Source organism: Dermacentor silvarum, chromosome 3 (assembly GCF_013339745.2).
Source record: "Dermacentor silvarum isolate Dsil-2018 chromosome 3, BIME_Dsil_1.4, whole genome shotgun sequence".
Lineage (NCBI taxonomy): Eukaryota > Metazoa > Arthropoda > Arachnida > Ixodida > Ixodidae > Dermacentor > Dermacentor silvarum.
In genome coordinates this window covers 50,700,188-50,722,488 of record NC_051156.1, presented here as the reverse complement: position 1 = coordinate 50,722,488, position 22,301 = coordinate 50,700,188, and the positions used below count along the sequence as shown (strand labels likewise).

Below are 22,301 nucleotides of genomic sequence, written 5' to 3'. Positions count from 1 at the left end.
CGATCACCGGTGAACCCTCACACGCTTTAACTCACGCATAGAGTATACGGGGCGCGGCGACTTTTTTATTGCCCTTAAACATTATACAGAACCTCACAGCGACGGCGATGGCACAAATGCGCGTAGACTGCCCATATAGTTGTTATCGCAATAAAAAGATTGAATGTACGCCGCAACTACAACACTACACTCTCGAACTGACAAAAGTGCTACAGACTCCTCTCTAAGGTACCCTGAAATATCTGAAAAGAGTGAAGAGATTTTTGCGTTGTTATTGGTTTGGACGACCTCCAAGTCCGCGTGGCTTACGGATTGTTTGGATACCTGAGCAGGTCTTTCTTTAGCTTTATTGGATGCACTGTTTTCCAATGTTCAGCTTCAGTGAGGTAGTCAGATTCCGTACTTTTGTGACCAATGATTTGCATTGCAGCACACTGCATTCATTTATCGGCATTGCAGTTTAAAGGGGCCATGACACCCAATTTTTGAGTTTGAAGTACGCACTAAATCTTAAAAGTATGGCTCCCATAGCAAGGTGGTAAAATATGCCCGGGCTTTGTTGCGGTATACAGCATGCATTTAAATCGTGCAGCGAATCTGTCAGCCTGTAGATGGTTGGGATTTTTCTCAGCGTCGTCCCCGCGAAGAAGAGAAAAAAAAATGTGCACCGATTCAAGCGCGAAGTGCATACATTCTTTGGTATCACGCAAACCACATGTAACGCTCGCGAAAGAGAAGGAAGAAGGGCACATGGGAGATCAAGAAAAGAGAAGAGGTAGAAAAGGCGGCCAGATTAATTATGTTTCATTCAACGTAATGTTACATTTTGGCGCAGTCGACAGGATTAAACCATGTGGGTATCATTGACCATAGCCCGACATGAAGATGGTCGTCTACTGGTGAGGAACTACCAGGAAGATGGAGACAATGGCGTCGAGTTACCTGAAAAGGTCAGCACACTGGACTTCTTGGTCTTCGTAGCCGATAGAGCCAATTCATCTGTTGAGAATATCGAATCCATTGGCCCAGTCAGAGTGCATATGCGAGTGACTGACTTCCAACGCTGGATTGACAGTTCGAGTAGAGCAACCGTAGTTAAATGCGAAACTCAACCTGCCGATCATCTCATACAACACCTTTTGAAAAATCATGAACAGCAAGCGCAGCGACAGCAAGAGCTTCGGACCATACTATCATCAACGCTCCGATCAACAAAGAGGCGGCGAAAGCAGTTATGACGCCAGAACCTTTTGATGGTACATCGTTAAAAGCCCGTCAACGTGGCTTCACTTTTATGAATATGCATGTTCGCAGAACATTTGGACTATGGACTGTGACCACATTTATAATATGCACCATTTTCTTTTTGGAAATGCGAAGACGGGGTTCGAGTTGTGCATAGCTATTGACGCAGATGTACCATGGGCAAATGGCGAGCTAGCTTTTTGGGAGACTTCGCTTTGAATCCAATAGAATGCTGGGGAATGGCTATTGCATTCAGGCACTGAGAAGGATCGGCCATTGACTACTTCTACAAGAAATGTTTGCTGCTGCAAACGCTGACTCCGACCTGCGGGAATCGTCAATTGTTCCACTGGTTATTCTCGGCATGACAAAGCGTTATCAGCGTCTAATCGTGATAAAAGACAGCCTGCCGCATTGGATGAACCCCTGCAGTCATTTAAAGACGTCCCCGACGACCTTTTACTAACCAATGACCAAGAGCGCAACATCAGTAGTCGAAGCTCTACGATCGGATCCCCAGAAGACCAGACATCATATGGCCAAAGCACTATAGTGAATTATGCTGAAATTGACCCAGCCAGAGTGAAGACTCCGTACCCCAAACAATTTAAAGAGCTGGTAAGCCCGGCTTTTCATTCTCTTTGGAGACATCGAAAGAAAGCGTCTACTTGGCGAAGTCTGAGGCAGACTTACTGTGCGCAACGATGAGCGTAAATTGAAACATGAATCAAGTATTAATTGACACTGGAGCATCAGTTAGCATAGTTAATTTGCTACTGATTCTGCAAGATCAAATGTTCAGTGGCGAAGTTGTCAAAGTACACAGTTACGATGGAAGTTCTGAAGTGCTAGACAAGTGGGCACGCGTGTGTGGGGAGTTCAAAACAAGCAAACAACTGTAGAAGCACTGCTTGTTCATAACGACGCATTTAATTTTATACTGGCACGCCGCGACGTGAATAAATTAAAGATAAACAACTCATGGCGCGATGAAGTCGTTGTTGACATTCCGGTTCACACAATCCAGTTGAATGTGTGTGGGGACTCTGAAACACTTCTCAAATTGGTCAGACAGAGTTCGGATGTACCGACACAGTTCCCGGAGCTGATATGCATCGAAGCTAACCCTCCTGCAGCAAAAGTAAGTGAAGTTCCATTCAAGCTTAGCGACACGACACCTGATAAAATAAAGCCCTATGGGATGTCTTATGAAAAAAAGAAATGTCTAAAAGGCTTGCTAGAGGCAGAAATTATTCTACCATCAACATCTACCTTTTCATCTCTAATTACAATTGTGCCCATAGATGATGGCACTTTCAGGATGTGCACTGATTATAGACTTGTAAACTGTCAGCCTGATTCCCATACCCTATGCCAAGAATCGATTATATTATTGACGAGACGGGCGGATGCACATGGTTTTCCCCCATCGACCTTTGCAAAGGGTATTGGCACATTCCGCTGCAAGAAGACAACAAACCATTCACGGTATTTGTTATTCCTTTCGAAATTTTTGAATACAACCGACTGCCTTTCGGTTGGAAAAGTTCTGGTGCATGGTTTCAGAAGATCATGAACAGCGTGCTTAGCCAATTTACCGGAATCTTCTGCAGCGTGTATGTGGATGACATCATCATTTATTCGAAGACTCGTGATGACTACTGCTCCCATGTATCCCGGGTATTAGAAGCACTTAGGAAAGCTGGGCTAAAGAGCGAATTCTTTAAGAACACCGTTGTCTTCCTCAGGAGAATATTTGACGGACAAACAAAAAGCACGAAAGAAGAGTCCATCAAGCGCATCTCCCAGCTGAGAAAACCGTACGAATTGCATTCTCTTCGAGTGTTCCTCGGTCTCGCTGGACATTTAAGGGCTTTTACAAAAGACTACGCCCTAAATACCAAATGCCTAACTTCAAAAAGATACTTCATTTATGTGGACTAATCAATGCGAAGAGAAGTATAAGCGGCTTGTAAAAATTATATCGTCTGACCCCGTGCTGACAATACCGGATTTCTCGAAGCCCTTCGAGCTAAACACCGACGCTTCCCATTATGGTACTGGCGCTGTACTATACCAGCGGGACGAGGGTGAACACCCGAGGAGGAAGCTCAAAGTGATCGGCTATTACTCAACACATTCACCAAGGCGGACGTGTGACTACCCAACGCCAGAAAAAAGAAGCACTGGCAGTCGTAATGGCGTTTCGTTATTTCAGCACGTACCTGGAAGGCAAACGTTTCAGCCTATTAACCGACATCCAAGCACTGACATACATTCTTAATCACTGGCAACCTAAAGGAAGATTGGCCAGGTGGGTGAGCGAAATAGAACAGTTTGCCTTCGATGTTGCTCACAGGCCAGGAGAAAAAAAAACAGATGCAGACGCTTTGTCAGGACTGGTAATTAGGAACTAAAATGACGACAAGTATGTCACCCATATGTTGTGGGACGGCACGGAAGAGATGACTCTCAAAAATGGTAGGCTGCATGTGCATACAACGAATGTACAAAAAATTTCAAGCCTGTAACATGATTCTCCGGAATCCGATGGCCATGACGGTTTTCGGAGGACCTACTGGAAGAATAAACAATATTTCACTGCAAGACGATGAAAAAAATATTTCGGAATATGTGAAGACGTTCCCTCAATGCCAGCTCTGCAAAGTGAAGTTCAGGCCCCGTGGAAGCACAATGATTATCCACAAACACTCAGAAAAGCCATTCGAGACTATACACCTGGACTTCGCGGAGCTTGGAAAAAAAGCGGAGGGAGTACGAACTACGCAAGCTTTTGTACTGGCAATTGATGAGCGCACACGCATGGTGGCATGCAAGCACGGAAAAGAAGATTCCAACAACGCTATCTCGCTGCTTAACCGAGATATGTTCAAACACGCCAGACTAATCATCGCTGACAACGGTCCAGCCTTTAGGAGTGATCGCTTGAAACGTGCGGCTGACGAGAGGAACATAGAGCTTCGTTTCGCTGCACCATACCACCCAGAAACAAATGCACTCGCCGAGAGAGCAATGCAAGATGTCAAACAGTTCATCGTGCTCTACCCGGGATTTCCAGGCGGTTGAAAATGTGCGCTTGAAGCTGCTGTGAACCACCACAATCACTCACACACGGCAGGCTTAGGGTGCACACCGTACTTCGCGTACCATGGCAAATCGGAATGGCTTCCCGCAGACCACCTGTTGGGAATCATGAACCTTTTGGTGCTGCAAGAACGAAAAAAGTCTGAAGATCAACGTGCAACACACAAGACGTCAATGAAAAGAAATTACAACAGCCTACATGCAGTCAAATCTCCGGACATACAAATGGGAGATTACGTGCTTGTTCAGAGGAGTCTGCAAGGATCAAAGGCTCCTTTTAGAGGACCCTACAATGTTGTGAAGACCACCCACCAGCAAGGCATTTTTAAGAATCTGTGCTACAGTGAGCCACAAGGTGTTATTGAAACATTATCTGTGAACAATGTGGTATCATATCAGCGCAGGGGGGTTGACGACAGAGGGGAGGCCCATGTAACGCTCGTGAAAGAGAAGGAAGAAGCGCACATGGGAGATCAAGAGAAGAGGTAGAAGAGGCGGCTAGAATAATTATGTTTGATTAAACGGAATGTTACACAACATACAGCGCAGCATTCATTTCAATAGAGAAGAAGCACAAAACAAACATACAAACCACATGATTGATGATAAGGCGCTCATGATAATAACGCTAGGCACGTAGCGCCCCCCGCAAACCGGTTCCCGGTAAAGATTACTGTTCCTTAAGCGACCGTGGCGACGGCAGCTTCCGACGTGGAGAGTGACGTCACTAGCCTGTCATATGTAAAAGACCCAACCTACAACTATTTCAGTTTTGTTGCAGCACCGCAGGGGGTAGGCAACGCAATGTTAGGACTTCCGAGGAGCAGCGTGAATTAGAGAACTGCATGGGCCAATTTTTTCAGCCTGGCCCGGGCCCGTTTTTACGTTGGGCTGCCCGCCCGAGCCCGATCAAAAGTTTTATGGCGAGACCCTGGCCCGGCCCGGATCCAAAAATAATCTACGTTACCCGCCCAGCCCAGCCCGCCACCCCTTTACCTTAGGCCCGAGCCCGGTCCGAGCCTGGCCTGAAACCAGCCCGAACCCGGCCCGAGACCGAAAAAGATCACCAAGCGGCATTAAAAAAATAAATTAAAGAAGAGAATGAAATTAATTTATTGGTAAGGCATAAATACATGTCGTATGCCATTATGAACACCATTTCAGTGGTCTGAACGCAAATACCAGCGCGCGCAGTAGTACGAATGACCCTGCCGAGCAGTATCGCCAAGTTTCCAACAGCGCGACCTTGATGCGGCCTAATCCACGTCTATCGCATCGCCGCCACAGTATTTTTCCACGTCGGGCGCCTCTCTGCAAATCATGGGCCGCCCTAGCCGCTCGTCCCACTCAACCATATTTATAGTCGAAGCGCAACCACGACCGGTCGTGAGCGCAGCGCAGGGATGGAGTAAATTGAGAAAGAAAGCTTCTCGTTCCTCCATGGTGCAGTGTAATGCGCTGCTGCTAGGCGGCCGGTTGAGAGCATGCGTGCAATCATGGATGGACGCAGTGCCATATTTCGGCCGCGTGACGAATTATATTGTCTTACCAGTCATCGTTTTACCAATTCACCTTTGAAGAATCAGGAAGTCGCGAACGCGCTTGCACCGCGCTGAAAGCATTGATTACATTGATTTAGGTAAGGAATACAATGACATCCTTGGGTTTGAGACGACTTCGGTCTTTCTGGACTTTTACAATATGTTCAAACAGTGCAAAATACGACGGAAGAAGTAAAGGGAAGTACACAGAAGTAGCAATGTTAGCTTCAGCTGTGCCGGGGCAACAGGTTTTTCAGAGTCTAGACGCGCGAAGATAACTTGCTGCGCGTTACATGCACACCACCAGAAAGCCCGAGTCCGGCCCGCTGGCGCCGTCGCTGGCGTTTCGCCGCTGGTCGTATTACTGTGATATTCCAGCACAGGGGAAGTCCACACGTCCACGTTCTCCTGTGGCTGAATAATTCGCCGGAGGAGGAATTGCAAAATAAAGCATCGCCTACCCCCCTCATCAGTTGTAGTGGTGGATTTCAACAGCTTCGCTTGACATCCTCTATCGCAGGGCCGGGATTGCGAGCCAATTCTTTAAATCACGCTGTTGAACCGTAAGACAGACTGATAGCAGAAACTGGTGAAGAAACTAAACGCACACTTAGTTACGCTTTTCTAGGGACTAGGAAAGCCATTCTGGAAAACCATGCGTTTTGTGCGCTGCAATCTCCAGAAGCGATGGAAGGAGACGCAAACGTGTCACAGTTGTTTTGTATTGGCATGCGCACCTCCGGAGCCAGCCCGAGATTACTTTTGGTGGGTGGGCTCTGCTTTGTGCCGTTTCTGGCGCGCGCATGAAGAAATCGCGGGCAGTTTTCAATGGCGACGTCTTTGCCGCGTTGTCGGGTGACAGAGGGGGCAGGCCAAAACGTCCGATGTGGTTTGTTATTATTTTGAAGGAGTCGACACCGCGGTACCCCGCGATTGCCGACGTCACAACGCAGGAAAAAATGGAGGTTACGGTTGGTGGCAGATGCTTAAAAGCCGCGATTTCAAATTGGCATTTGAAATTAAAATGTGCGCTAAAAGCCAATTTTGTTGGCATATAACCATACTGGTCCCTCTACTATCAGATAGAATGACACAGATAGAATAGAAGGAGCGTGTCAAGGCCCCTTTACGTTATCGCCCACGAATAAGTCAGCATTTGAGTATGAAATGTAGTCAAGTCTTTGGAGGTCCACACAAATTTCGTAATCAGTATAATGAAGTGGTGGCGTGGAGCAGAGGTAGAACACCCGTCTTCTAACCTGAGTATAGTAAGTTCGAATCCTCCGCCAGTTTACTACATTTTTAGGCATGGAGTGGCGCCTGATACCGGCAAAAAATATCGAAGAGATAGTGGGGCTGTACTAGTCGAGGTGCAACCAAATTAGGAAGGCCCACTAAGCTTCAACACAGTCACTCCTTCACAAGAACAGGAATTGACCTCCCTGGTGCCGTATTCGGCCAATACCTCCCTCATGACACGTACAATTAACGCATGGCCCTCTGTCCCCAGCAGCTGCGGAGCGCCTGACCAAGGAGGCGGTCAGACCTGCGGCGCGGCAGAGGGTGCTAATAATCTCTGGGTCCCAGACAGGCCGCCACTGGAAACTGAACCTGGCAACGTTCAACATGCGCACCATACCGAGTAAGCCTAGCTTAGCAGGGCTATTTAAGGAATATTCCAGGCATTGCCTGGGATATTATTGGCCTTGGTGAGGTTAGAAGAACTGGTGAGGCTTATCCAGTGCTGAATAGCGGCCACGTCTTCTGCTACAGAGGTCTTCCAGATAAGAGAGAATACGGGGTAGGATATCTAGTCCATAAAGACAAAGCGGGCAACATTGATTATTTTTACAGCATTAATGAGAGGGTAGCAGCCGTAGAGTCATAGTCATGAGAGGGTAACAGTCGTAGCAGTCATAGAGTGAAGGTAGTACCACGGCCGCTGAATAAAAAAAAAAGAAGGTGCGGCCTGCCGCGTCGGGCGCGCTGCTATATGGGAGCGAACGTGACGGCCATAGTTGCATTGTCAGCCGCTTGGCTGTGCCAAATGGCGCTAGCTGAAGGGGATGGAACGCGTCGGCTTGCACTCGCGACGGCGTTGTAAGCGCGTTCCTGACGCATTTGCTAGGCCGACGCCAGACAACAGTCTCCGGCGTGTGTCACTGCGGCGGATCACACCGTTTTCGATGCACGTGGCAGGCCGCTCGTTTTTTTTTTTTTTTATCCAGCGGCCGAGGTACGAGCCTACGCCCCAAACTCCATTCACAATGATGCAGAAATAGAACAGTTTTATCAAGATGCAGAATTAGCAATGAGCAAGGTGAAAACTCAGTATACTGTAGTCATGGGCGACTTCAATGCAAAAGTGGGTAAAAAGCAGACTGGTGAGCAAGCAACTACGGCATCGATTCTAGGAACGCTAGAGGAGACATGCTGGTAGAATTCGCGGAAAGGAATAGGCTCCGAATAATGAATACCTTCTTCAGGAAGCACAGCAATAGGAAGCGGACCTGAAAAATCTCAAATGAAAAAACAAGGAATGAAATGTATATCATAATCTCTGCCGATCCCAGCATAGTGCAGGATGTAGAAGATTTAGGTAGGCTAAATTGTAGTGACCATAGGTTAGGGAGGGCCAGGATTTGTCTCAATTTGAAGAGAGAAAGATTAAAATTAGTCAAGAAGAAACAGGCCAACCCAGACACCACAAAGGCAAAAGCAGACCAATTCAGGCTGGTGCTCATAGACGAATATGCCGCTTTAGGGCAGGAAGATGAAGATAACTTAGAGGTAATGAATGAAACCGTAGCTAGGCTGACCTCAGAAGCAGCAACTGAAGTGGGAGGTAAGGCACCAAGGCAACCAGTAGGTAAGCTCGCCTAAGAAACAAAGGACCTAATAAAGAAACGACAAAACATAAGTGGCAAACTCGAGAGATCAGATAGAATTCGCTGAACTGTCAAAACTCATCAACAAGAAGAAAGTAAGGACTATTAGAAATTATAACGTTGAAAAGACTGAGGAAGCTGTGAAATATGGACACATCATGAAATGGGAGAGAACAAAACTAGGCCTAGGACAAGGCAAGATGTATGCACTGAAAGATAAGCAAGGTAATATCACCAGCCGTTTCGGTGACATAGTAAAAGCAGCGGAAGAATTCTACACTGACCTGCACAGGTCAACAAAGCAACAAACATACTTTCATTCGAAGCAGTGATGAACAGGATACACAGGTTCCTTCTATAACTAGCGATGAAGTTAGAAGGGCCTTGCAAGGCATTACCAGGGGAAAAGCTGCTGGAGAAGAAGGAATAATAGTTGATTTATTCAAAGATGGAGAACATAAACTCGAAAAGCTTGCGGTCCTTTATATGCAATGCCTCATGACCTCAAGTGTACCAAAAAGTTGAAAGAACGGGAACATTATATTCATCCATAAGAAGAGAGGCGATAAATAATTGAAAAATTACAGACGCATTCGTTTGCTTTCAGTATTGTATAAAATATTCACCAAGATAATTTATAATAAAATCAGGGCAACATTTGACTTCAGCCAACCAAGTGAACAGGCTGGCTTCAGGAAGAGATATTCTATGATGGATCATATCCATGTCATAAATCAGGTTGTAGATTAATCTGCGGTATACAACCAACTTCTCTATACGGCTTTCATAGATTATGAAAAAGCATTTCATTCAGTAGAGATACCAGCAGTCATCGAGGCATTGCGTATTCAATCAGTTCAAGAGGCATACGTGAATATCTTGGCAAATATCTACAAGGATTCCTCAGCTAACTTGGTTCTCCACAAGAAAAGTAGAAAGTTACCTCAACGGCAAATACCTCCGCAACCCTCGGTTTGCAGATGACATTGTCCTATTCAGCAACAATGGGGACAAATTAAAACAAATGATTGAGGACCTTAACCGAGAAACTTTGAGAGTGGGGTGGAAAATTAATATGCAGAAGACAAAGATAATGTTCAATAGCCTCGCAAGGGAACAAGAATTCAGGATCACCAGTCAGCCTCTAGAGTTTGTAAAGAAGTACGTTTATCAAGGTCAATTAGTCACACAGGACCCTGATCATGAGAAGGAAATTTACAGAAGAATAAAATTGGGGGTGAGTGCATACGGTAGGCATCAAAAATCCTGAATGGGAGCTTACCACTGTCGTCAAAAGGAAAGTGTAAAATCATTACATTCTACCGGTTCTAACATATGGAGCAGAAACTTGGAGGTAAACAAAGAATCTAGAGAACAAGTTAAGGACCGCACAAAGAGCGATGGAACAAAAAATGGTATGCCTAACGTTAGGAGACAGGAAGAGAGTGATGTAGATCAGAGAGCAGACGAGGATCGCCGATATTCTAGTTGACATTAGGAGGAAAAAAATGGAGCTGGGCAGGCCATGTAATGCGTAGGATGGATAACCGCTGGACCATTAGTGTTACAGAATGGATACCAAGACAAGGGAAACGCAGTCGAGGACGGCAGAAAAAATAGGTGGGGTGATGAAGTTAGGAAATTTGCAGGCGCAAATTGGAATCAGCTAGCGCAAGACAGGGGTAATTGGAGATCGCAGGGACAGGGCTTCGTCTTGCAGTGGACATAAATATAGGCTGATGATGTTGATAATGAAAAACGATATCACTACAAGTTTCATTTGCCTTTGGTGCTCAAGTACCTGAAATCCTACTTAAACCTAGCAATCGACAAACACAGGATTTAATAAAACTGCACTTAGTAGCTGCGCGACACAGACTCCATTTTGTTCTATATCACACTTCTTCTTTATTCTCTTCCCATACCCTTCCCCCTTGTCTTGTTTCAACTTCTTCTATTTGCAGGCCGCCATAGGATTGCTTCATTCCCCCCAGCATTGTTTGCATCCCTTCTGGGATGATACTTGAATATATTTCCAATAGCAGCGAATTCCATGCTGTCATTGGGGCCAATGTACCATATCGTCTTTAAGTGTCCTTGTTGACTTGCCGTCTTCATCACACGAAATGGCCTGTTATAGGACGCGTTCAGGCTTGGCCCTCTTTTTAAAAGCACGCAGTCACCGACGTCGAGTGTTGGCAACGTTGTATTTTGCCTCTTGTCAAACTTTTTCTGTGTTCTTTCACGATACCTTGATGTACTATCTTCAGTTCTGGCTGCTTCTGTGAGCTTTATGTTCTTGTCAATGCCAAGGCTGAAATCCGCAGGCAGATAAGGTGGTTTCCCAGTTGCAGCGAATAGAGGAGTGCATCCCAGGCCGGTTGTATACGAGCGTTTGTGGTGAGCTACTGCCGCTTCCAGAGAGCATTTCCAACCACCAGGGAAAGAAGGATACATGCTAATGTATTGTTTAATGTCTCTGATAGCCCTTTCAGCTGGCCCATTTGCTGCGGGATGATAGGATGAATCGTAACTTAATGTTACGTTTTTTAGCCCATTCCTGTAGTCGACGGCTTCGGAGGGCAGGTCCATTGTCGGAGACAATTACTTTTGTGTTGTCAAACATTTTCCGGTTCAAAAATGAAAGTAAGCTGTTGGCATCTTATTTACCAGGTCTTGCGGCAATCATCCTGGTGCACTCATCGATACACAAGAGGAAGGCTTGTGTCTTCTTAACTCCTTCAGACTTTTTTCGTAGTTCTGCGAAGTCTAGATGAATAACCTCAAATGGTGTGGTAGAATATTGTCGTATAACCATTTTTTGCGTTGGTTGCTTCAATTTTACTTTGTTAATCTGGCATTTATGACATGATAGTACATATTCTTTTGTTTCTTGCTTCATACGAGGCCATGATAATCTTTTTGTCAATTTCATGTAGGTTCTCCAAAGCCATCATGGCCGCCTGATTCGGGGCTATCATGATACAGTTCTAATATTTTTGGAACCAATGATGTAGGAACTGCAACTCGTCCATTTCAGTGCGTTGCAAACCTCGGTTCCTTCCCATATCATTGCAACATTTGCCTCTTCATGACTGTCGGGAAGCATAATGGCTAATCGCGGCATCGCATCTGCATCCTTCATAGAAGCTCCCGGGCGATGAGCTACTTCAAAATCAAACTGCTGAAGTTCACCCACCCAACGGGCTATCTTTCCCTTCAGTTCGGCCATCTTCAATATGTACGTTAGTGCTTCGTGATCTGTGTATAGCTTGAACTTTGCGCCTTCCAAATATGAACGGAAGTAGCGGACGGGCTTTTAAAACGGCGAGAGCTTCTTTTTCTGTTGTGGTACAGTTCAACTCAGTTTTATTGAATGTGTAGCTGTAGTACCCAACTACACGGAGCTGTTGGTTTGGTGGTCGTGATGAGTCTCTCTGATATAAGACTGCTCCCGTTCCTCAGTGCGATGCATCGGTGTTCAATTCGGAGGGCAACGCAAAGTCTGGTATATATAAGCACAAGATAGGATCAGAACAAATGATTCGGACCAGTTCTCGGTAAGCTTCATCACATTATTCGGTCCAATAAAAGGGGACATCCTTCTGCGTCAATCTTGTCAGGCAGCGACTTTTCAGAGCATAATCTTGAATGAACGCTCTGAAATGGCCTGCCAAGCCTAGAAAGACACGAAGTGAGTGCACATCGTACGGCTTTGGTAGTTTTTCGATGCGAGCTACCGATTCTTCTTTCGTGTTCTTCGTTGTTCCGTCCAAAACTCTACCACGAAATGTCACCTTAGTTTTGAAGAACTCGCTTTGCTTAAAATTAACTTTTAGCTTATCATCAGATAACGCTGCCAGAATATGAGCCAGGTGTTCTTCATGCAATGTTTCAGTTTTGGAGTATATGATAATGTTGTCTACGTAAACATTGCAGAAGAGTCCAATATGGGGACTCAAAACTGTGTTCATCATCCTTTGAAACCTACTAGGTGAGTTTTTCTATACAAAAGGAAGGCGATTGTATTCGTATAGGCCAAATGAAGTCGTAAATGCGCTGTATGGCTTGGTGTCTTCTTGTAGTGGCACCTAGAGCACTGCACGGGTTCGGGCTTACCCGAAAGCCCGGGCCCGGCCCGGCCCGTGGGCCGGGCCGGGCCGGGCAGAGGAGTTTTTTCGCGGGCTCGGGCCGGGCTCGGGCACGGCGTGTGCTTATTGACCCGGGCCCGGGGCGGGCTCCGGTTTTTAGACGCGGGCCCGGGCCGGGCTCGGGCTTTCTGCGAGTTATTCTCGGGCTTCTCAACTCTGAAAAACATGTATTTTTCGGTCTCAGGCCGGGTTCGGGCCGGTTTCGAGTCGGGGTCGGGCCGGGCTCGGGCCTAAGGTAAAGGGGTGGTGGGCCGGGCCGGGCGGGTAACGTAGATTATTTCCGGGCCCGGGCCGGGCCCGGGTCTCGCCATAAAAGTTTTGATCGGGCTCGGGCGGGCTTCCCAATGTAAAAACGGGCCCGGGCCGGGCCCGGGCCGCAAATATCGGCCCGTGCAGTGCTCTAGTGGCACCTGCCAGAAGCCCTTACACAGGTCTAAGCGAGAAAAGCAGGTGCAGCCTCCGGTTTCATCGATGATGTCGTCTATCGTCGGCATTGGAAAAGGAATCAACAGGGTTTGGTTATGTACTGCTCTGTAATCCGTACATAGCCACCAGCTGCCGTCTTCTTTTGGAGCAATGGTGATAGGTGAAGCAAAGGGAGACACCGATGGGCGAATTACATTGGCATCTAACATCTTTTGAAGTTCTTCTTTTAGCCACGCCTTCTTTTCTCTCGTGAAGTTGTATGATTTTTTTCTTACAACTGTTTTGCCGGACAGATGAAATGGAACTTCGAAATTGGTTGTCGCCGGTGGATATCCTCCCAAGCACACCAGTTCGGGGTAGAGTTGAGGTATTACACTGTCTTTCTTCAGCATCCGTAGGCGGTCTTCTGTTTGTTCAGACTCTGTTTGGTCAGCCTCTTGATCAACAGGCATCGTATCGTCCCAATAAATATTCAGTCTCAACAACTTCATGTCTGGACGAGATAGGAGGAAGTCGTACTCCACAGAATCTAAAACTAATGCCACCACCTCTGCCTCCTTAGATTGGTACTTTAATTTCAGGCGTCCCCACTCACAATAATCTCTCTTGCTTCCATCATACCCACGCACAAGAACCGACCTTTCTCGGAACACCTCTTGTAGGTTAGCGTTGCTTTTCTTAAGAATGGACACAGAAGCTCCGCTGTCTAAAGTGCTCTTATACGTTGTCCATTAACCTCAAGTTCGACGTGTAACAGACTCGTAGAAATCGAACAAACAGTCTCGTTTTTTGTCATAGGGTCAGAGTGATAACCCTCATTTATTAGTTTTTTTTCTGGCTGGGCAAAATGTGTTCCTCGGGCAATGATTCCTTTTCTGCAGTATGCAACGACGTTTGGTGACTTCCCTGTTGCGAAGGTTTTGGTAAGCGTTCACGAAACTCTCTGTTCCTCGATGCTTCTGCCCCTTGAACTTCCCGATGCGGCTTTGTCGTCCTCTCCGTCCAATGGCAGGTGATATCTTGCAGTGATTCCAGCAAAGCCTCCATAGTTTTTGGTGCTGCAGCTTGAACTTGTCGTTGCGATTCCCGAGGTAGACCATGTATTATCAGCGTTCTAGCAGACTTCAGTGGAAGTTCCGGCTCTGCAAGTTGAAGTAGTCGACGTTTTTCGAAGAAATACTCAAGCACTGTTCCAGACCTGTAGCGATCAAATATCGCTTGATCCCATCCCTCAAGCGGACTGCCACGAAATGACGAGATGAAGCTGTCCTTCCATGTGCTCCATGCACCACAATGATCTCCCGTGATGCGCAGCTCGTACCATTTTCTTGCTATGCCATTTAGAAAAGGGAGCATATGCTTCACTCTTCTTTCATCTGTGTCCCAGCCGTTTTGTTGACAGCCGTATTCAAAGAACGCAATCCAAGCTTCTGGATTTCCCGACAAACCATCGAACGGTTCAGGTTGCACAACCTCTGTATAGGAACGCTTTCCTTGAGACTGAGAGCCGTGACAAGAGTCTGAATCATTTCGTTTTGCTGGGAAACTTGCTTTTGTTGAAGCTGAATCGCCTGAAGCACAACGGATAGATCTGAATGGTAAGTTGCCTCCGATGCGGCTGACTTCTCTACTTGCGATAGCACAAGGCGGTTGAAAAGGGAGACTTGAAGATTTCACGGACCCTTTTTCTAAGAGTTCGTCCAGAGACATAGATGCCTTCTGCAGAACGACAGGTACGAGCTCACCTGCCGTCACGTCGATGGGAAGTTCGACTGGCGGGTCTCCAGGGAGCGCGTGCTTCGTGAAGACGAGTCTGTCTTTGTCCGGCTGAACAAAGAAGGTTACCCACATCATGGATCGTATAAAGCCGACTGCGCCAACATATGTAATATACCTGCCCTTAGTAGCTGCGCAACAGAGACTCCATTTTGTTCGATATCACACTTCTTTATTCTCTTCCCATCCCCAGCCCCTTGTCTTGTTTCAACTTCTTCTATTTGCAGGCCGCCATGGGAGTGCTTCACAGGATATTAAATATTATAATTTAGATGTAAGAAAAAATAAACGTTCATTTTGTTGGGGCATATTCCACCTCAGTTCAGGACGCCATTCGCTCGCTTTAACTTTATCTGAAATTTGATATTGGGCTGCGCTAAGCTTGTAACGTGTGGCTCTGATTCTTGATGGAAAATGTTTTATGTGTTTTAATGCAACTAAGTTGACAATATTTGACCCGTAGGAGGGTGTGGTCAACAGCAAGCTGAGGATAAAGCCGCTACCTGAAAGCGAACGGTCGTCGCGAGGACGCATGCTCCACAAACTATATGAAGTACACGAGAGTCAAGAAGGATCTCTCAGGGAAGGTAAGCAATCTTTCTCTCCTTTTGCTAAGACGTCTAAAAGTTGACGACACCGAATTTAGATATGTGCTCTGTCAGTAGTGGTGTTCAAGGAGCCAGATCGTTGCCCATCACTTCGCTGAGCAGACAAATAATTGACAGAGGCACCCCAGAAGGCGTTTATTGGTTACCGAAGCGAAACATTCTATGCCTCACTGATTCGTCCGTGACCGCCGAAAACGCACTGCAGGAAAGCCAACCTACACGATGGAACTATCTGCGCATCTTCGCACACAATAAAACAACGGCGCACGACATACGCATCGTAGAACACTACAGTTTACAATCGCAGTTGTACCGATAAAAACAATAGGAAATGCAGCGCCACACTACCCAGACGAACTGTATAAATCTACATTGCATTACGCGCATCACGCAATGCACTCCCGGTCGTCAGGCCGCGGGTGCAGTGCACGGCAGAAGAGGCTGCTGTTCGCGAAGGTAAGCGCGAGGGCGGTGGTGCCCGTAACGCCGTATCGGCAACGGCAGAGCCTCTGACGGCCTACCACAGCGATCACAAAGCAATACTGTGCAAGTGTAGAGTAGTCCGTCAAAGTGTGAGTGTGTGCGTGTAATCAACGGCTACATGATCTAAAATAAAGGCTAGGCAACTCAACGAAATGTGTCTTCATTCAACTTCATCCTTCAATAAATACAATCCAAAACCAGCAATCAAATCATATATGCATCGCATCGGGTCGCTCAGCATTTCTTGGGTTCGTTGCGTGGTCGTTTGCTTTGGACTTTGACTTTGTTTCAGTTTGCATGGGCGAATGCTGCGCGTTCAACCATGTTTCTTTGAAAAATGGGCTGTGATTTTTTTATAAGCGTATTCTAACCACGAGTTCTCTTGGAAAAGAGCTCGGCCACTGTAGCGCGTGAGTGTACGAAAGCATTTTATTTACAATGAAAGGTCCGATGTGCAAGTGACATAGCAATATATTTGCATTCCTCTGAGATTGGGCATCCTGGAAATGTTTAAAATACAATATCGTTACCGGAAGGTTGCGCACTGGCCTTGTTTACCTGGATTTTAGCGAGTGCACACGTCCTGCACTACCTTTAGAATACTAATTTTAGCATATTTTAGCCTCGAAAGGCTATAGCAGGCTTGGCGAGTATTACTTAGGATTTAAAATCAGCGATTCAAATTATATGAGAGAAGCTGGGCAGGCGATAGAGATCGTACATGGTCATGTAAAACGTGTCAGTGTCCTGTAATCTCATAATCTCAGTCCTGTAATCTCACACAAAGGTGTGTTTAAACATTCAGGTGGGGTGGTGAAAATAAGATACTTGGTTTCAGGTAAGACTTTCCATATTTTCTAGTGTGATGTGCTCACGCCTGTCGGTCGTTTCTTGGAAAACCGATCTGTGGGTGGTGGCGCTGAGTGTCTTGCTGCTCAAGCATTCCCGGCTGTCATTTTCCAAGGCAGGCCTAATTATGGCACTCTATCTAAGCGCAAGCGAAGAAGTTTTCGAAGCTTGGCGCTGACACATCTAGAACACACTTCATTACCGATTCTTTGGCTCCTTTTTTAAACAATAAAAGTTTCAGTGACGTTTCAGTTCGTGAACGCGGGTGATGCGCAAGCGTATGATTGCTATTGACCCTTTTCGTGGGGCTCCCATGGGCGCTGTCATGTTTCATCACGTGGTGACGAGTTCGTTGCTTGCCTCTGCTGCCTCCGTTGCCTTCGTGTTTACAATGCAAGCGCGTGACGCCGGTGCGGCGCAGCAAACCTCCGTTTCGACGCCTATCGTAGACGGTGATTGTGTGCACGACACAAAGCTTTGGCCACAGCTCTAGAGGACATGCCAGCGATATCAGAGCTTAGGTTCGCACCTTGCTCCAACGGTGCGAACGACGTATACGGTACTTGTACTAAATGCCGGGCTAGAAAGGTATTCCAAGCTGTCCAAACTTTCCGCTTATGAATTAAATCGGCATCAGTGTGCTTTTCGTTCTTTATTTGGCAAACATTTTTAAGCAGTGGTTGGCATGCTTCTGACTCAGTAAAGTTCCTCGGTTGCTCAGGTGCGGCCACAATCTGATAGCGCACAAAGCATTGAATGTAAATGTTCTGTACTTTGCGGTAGCTAGTAGCAAAGAGGTATTATCGCTAGTCCCTCGCTTAGTCTGTGGACGTCACTGAAACGTTCAGCTTCGAAACATTCGCGTGCTGTCGGTGTAGTCGCCGTCACCCATGCTTCTGCACATTGATTGAAGTGTGCGCCCATTCCCTTATTATTGATACGTTGGCGATAGGGCGGGCGTAAGTTTGCGTGCGAGTATGGGTGGATGAGTGTAAATAACGTGCGAGAAACTTTATGTCAGTAAGTGGCGCTACTTCCTTTTGTACCGAGCGGTACTCACTGTTAGGTTCCGACTGTTCCGGAGTTGAAAGTCCTTTCTTTAGAGGTTAGCTATACAGCGCTAGCTGGTGGATGAATTATCTTTCTTTTTATCCTTAAGGAAAGCCATGCATCGTGGAGGGCCGGCAACACCGGCAGTCATTATGGAGCAGCGGCGACACAGGTTGATTCCATTATTCCTTAAAATGGGAAACACTATTTTTGCAGCGAACTACCACACACGTTTTCCCTTTATCTTACACATTTTGCAACATGAATTGGGCACAGTGCATTATCGAACACCCATTTGCATTTCCGACAACTAATCACACAGTAGCAGGGCAGAAGCAGTAATGGTTTCGTATTGGTGCGCATTCGGTGAGGCAACGTATGGCACCCCGCCGAAAGCGCCATCTCATTCCTGTAGCGCAAAATGCTTAGCGAAAAGGGTCTATAGCGCACACGAATCTATCGGCCCTGGGTGCGCCTGGAAGCCTGCACGTCCGCATCGCCAATCGTATTCAAGACAGGGCTCGCGTACCCGTGTCATACGCAGCAGCCGCCGGAGTCAAAGTCAAGCAAATATAATTACCTCGGTGTATCCATAAACCAAAGAAAGACTTACTAAAGCACCAACCAAGATAACCTGACAATCAAGGGATATCGGAACGCAGCAATAATGAAGCATAGAGCACTATGGGACCAATACGAGTATGAAGTGGTGCGTAGAATCTGCAAAAGAATAATGGTGCCAGCACTAAGGTTCCCAAATGCAATTCTATGCTTTAAATCGCATATCTTGTCGGGGTTGGATGTTAACAAAATATCGCTAGGCCGGTTGGCTTCGCGAGCCCACGGTGAAACCGCAAATGAGGCAGTGCAGGGTGACATGGGTTGGGCCTCTTTTGAAGACAGAGAAGCACAGAGCAAAATTACGGTTGCGGAACGATCAAGAACGTGGATGAAAATAAATGGCCGCCTAAAGTGCTCAAGTATCTGTACCTGAAAAGCGTCTACACAGAATAGAAGAAGAGGTCAAGAAAGTGGGCAACCAAGTACAGGGTAATTGAAACTGGAAACAGAAAACCAGGAGTCATCCAGAAAGAAAGTAAAGAAACAGAGACAGTTAATTGGTTACAAAGAATTGAAACAAAAAGGACCATGGAGATTTATAAGAAAGTGACGAAATAAATTAGAAGGGAAAATCTGAACGATTGCTTTTTGAGGCTCGAGCCGGTTGCCTAAGGACAAAACTGTCAGCTCTTCCACTGGGGTGGAGATTGAAGACCAGCGAAGCTGTGCTATGGTGGGAATTATGCATTTCCAATAATGACTATTAAGATGTGACGGTGTAATTGGTTATTTGAACTAATAAAGAGTGAGCAATATATATGATCCAGTGGTTTTCATTTATTTAGTGAACACAGGAACTGTAGCCTTATGGTCGCTACGTTTCACCGCCATAGGCTGCACGGCAATGGTTGGCACGTTCTTCATAAACACATCACCAACGTCGCACGCGTTCGGTACGAACGCAGGCAAAACGCTGCCGCTGTCGACAACAGTTGTGTGCGCTGTTTGTGTGACCGCAAACAACCACTGTCAAAACCCTGGCGTGAGCAAGCGCGCCAGCAGCAGCGGGCGAAGGATCATGCAGTCTATCACTTCAACGGAAACTGAGCAGCGAAAGCACAGCGCATACAAAGGTAGGAGTCGTGTTGCAGATCGCTTTCAAGATACGGTGCGTGCGACCGCATGGCGCCGCGCAAAATACAAGTTGCTCTCATTGCAGGAGCCGCAACCCCTTCCTCCCGCGCTGCCTTTCCGCTGTCCTTCTTTCGCGCGGGAGATGGGCCGCCAGTGTCTACGTGACGGAACGGCTAAACGCCGTCGTCGACACTGTTAGGGGAGAGGCGGGTGAGAGCCCACAGAGAGTCACGGCACAGGCGGCAGAGGTCGGCATGGCTGCGCGCATGCGCCGCAGTGGGACAGCGGGCACGCACAGGCACAGTCTAGGGTAAAGTCTAGGGTGCCTCGATGCCCTCACAGCTCCCCTTCTACTGCGAAGTTGCGTCTGCTCTCCGCCGTGCGTTCGCTCCCCGTGAAAGCGCGCGTCCCTCGCCCTCGCGTGCTTTCACTCGCACATACAGCATACAGCCAATGAGAGTTTTTTTTTCTACATCCGGACGAGACCATCGAAGAGTGAGCCCTTAACAGCTTCGCTGTAAAACATATCGGAGCAAATATTCGGAACTAGATGAGGCACGTGAATGCTGCAGCAAAAATCTGTAGATCACTCAGCAACTCCTAATGGAATGCAAAAGGATTCACCCAGTGAAAACCGTAGATAACGCACACCATCCAAAAGCGCTTGGGATTAAAGGGGACGTAAGCATCAACCGGTTAGCAGTGGAGATAAGCAATAGATGTTAAGAGTAATGGTGGGAAAAAGAAGGGAAGATACTGATACGACCGGTAGTCCTGCAGTCAGGTAGCGGTACAAGGTAGTTTTTGAAGTGAAAAAGAAGAATAAGGCGTTGTAAACAAAAATGCTAAAAGAACATGTATAGCACACCCGAATAAATCAAGCAGGCTAGGTGACTATTAGTCACCGCCCCGTTTCAAAAAGCATGCCATTAAATCATCATCATCATCATCTCAGCGTGCTGCTTCGTACATTCTCCTGCACGCGATTCTTTTCACCTCCGGGCACCTTCCTCCTCTGTTTCCTTCGTGGCTTCGAAAAGACATTCGTCCGATTGCACTAGCTGGCAAGTTACGATTGCTCGTAATAAACGATGTACTATACGTAAGGGAAACTAGTAAGTGGCCCAATGAGTTATACAAGGGCTGTATGGTTTTTTGTGCATTTAAGTAGAACTAAAACTGAACTGGGCCAACGCTAGCCACACATAATACTTTAGAAATTGCTGCGTTTAAAATAATGCAGAGCGTACGTGCTTAGCTGTTATCAGTTACATTTTCCGGCAATTTGGGGGAGTGAATCTGTATTACACGCAATAAAGGTTTATTATGTGAATATAACTAACTAACTTCTATAACTAGCGATGAAGTTAGAAGGGCCTTGAAAGAGATGACCAGGGGAAAAGCTGCTGGAGAAGATGGAATAACAGTAGATTTATTCAAAGATGGAGGAGATATCATGCTTGAAAAGCTTGCGGCCCTTTATACGCAATGCCTCACAACTTCAAGTGTACCAGAGAGCTGGAAAACGCCAACATTATACCAATCCATAAGAAGGGAGACGTTAAAGAATTAAAGAATTATAGACCCATTAGCTTGCTTTCAGTATTTATAAAATATTAACCAAGATAATTTCCAATAGAATCAGGGCAACACTTGACTTCAGCCAACCAAGAGAACAGGCTGGCTTCAGGAAGGATTATTCTACGATGGATCATATCCAAGTCATCAATCACTAGGCAATCGAGAAATCTGCGGAGTACAATCAATCTCTCTATATGGCTTTCACAGATTATGAGAAGGCATTTGATTCAGTAGAGATACCAGCAGTCATAGAGGCATTGCGTAATCAAGGAGTACAGGAGGCATACGTGAATATCTTAGCAAACATCTACAAGGATTCCACAGCTACCTTGGTTCTCCACAAGAAAAGTATAAAGTAACCTATCAAGAAAGGGGTCAGGCAAGGAGACACAACCTCTCCAATCCTATTCACTGCATGCTTAGAAGAAGTATTCAAGCTCTTAGACTGGGAAGGCTTAGGAATGATGATCAACGGTGAATATCTCAGCAACCTTCGGTTTGCAGATGACATTGTCCTATTCAGCAACAATGGAGACGAATTACAGCAAATGATTCAGGACCTTATTCGAGAAAGTAAGAATTGGGTTGAAGACGAATATACAGAAGACAAAGATAATGTCCAATAGCCTGGCAAGGGAACAAGAATTCAGGATCGCCAGTCAGCCTCTAGAGTCTGTAAAGGAGTATGTTTGTCTAGGTCAATTATTCACAGGGGACCCTGATCACGAGAAATAAATTTACAAAATAATAAACTTGGGTTGGAGTGCATATGGTAGGCATAGCCAAATCCTGACTGGGAGCTTATACCACTGTCGTTGAAAAGAAAAGTGTACAATCATTGCATTCTACCAATGCTCACATATGGGGCTGAAACTGGGAGGTTAACAAAGAAGCTCGAGAACA

General features: G+C 46.4%; 2 protein-coding genes across 9 annotated transcripts in view; both read left to right on the top strand.

Annotated features, from left to right (window-relative positions):
* Positions 1-22,301, top strand: part of LOC119444336 (venom metalloproteinase antarease-like TtrivMP_A) — a 1,295,510-nt gene that overhangs the window by 739,857 nt on the left and 533,352 nt on the right. The window contains exon 4 of one of the 8 annotated variants that reach the window (XM_049663289.1): positions 15,596-15,719. The exons of the other annotated variants lie outside the window; for them this stretch is intronic. Coding sequence (XP_049519246.1) covers positions 15,596-15,719 — 124 coding nt within the window. The remainder of the gene's footprint in view (positions 1-15,595; positions 15,720-22,301) is intronic. 8 annotated transcript variants of the gene reach the window in all.
* LOC119445424 (zinc metalloproteinase/disintegrin-like) overlaps positions 1-22,301 on the top strand; it is a 512,423-nt gene that overhangs the window by 195,035 nt on the left and 295,087 nt on the right. The gene's annotated exons all lie outside the window — the stretch shown is intronic.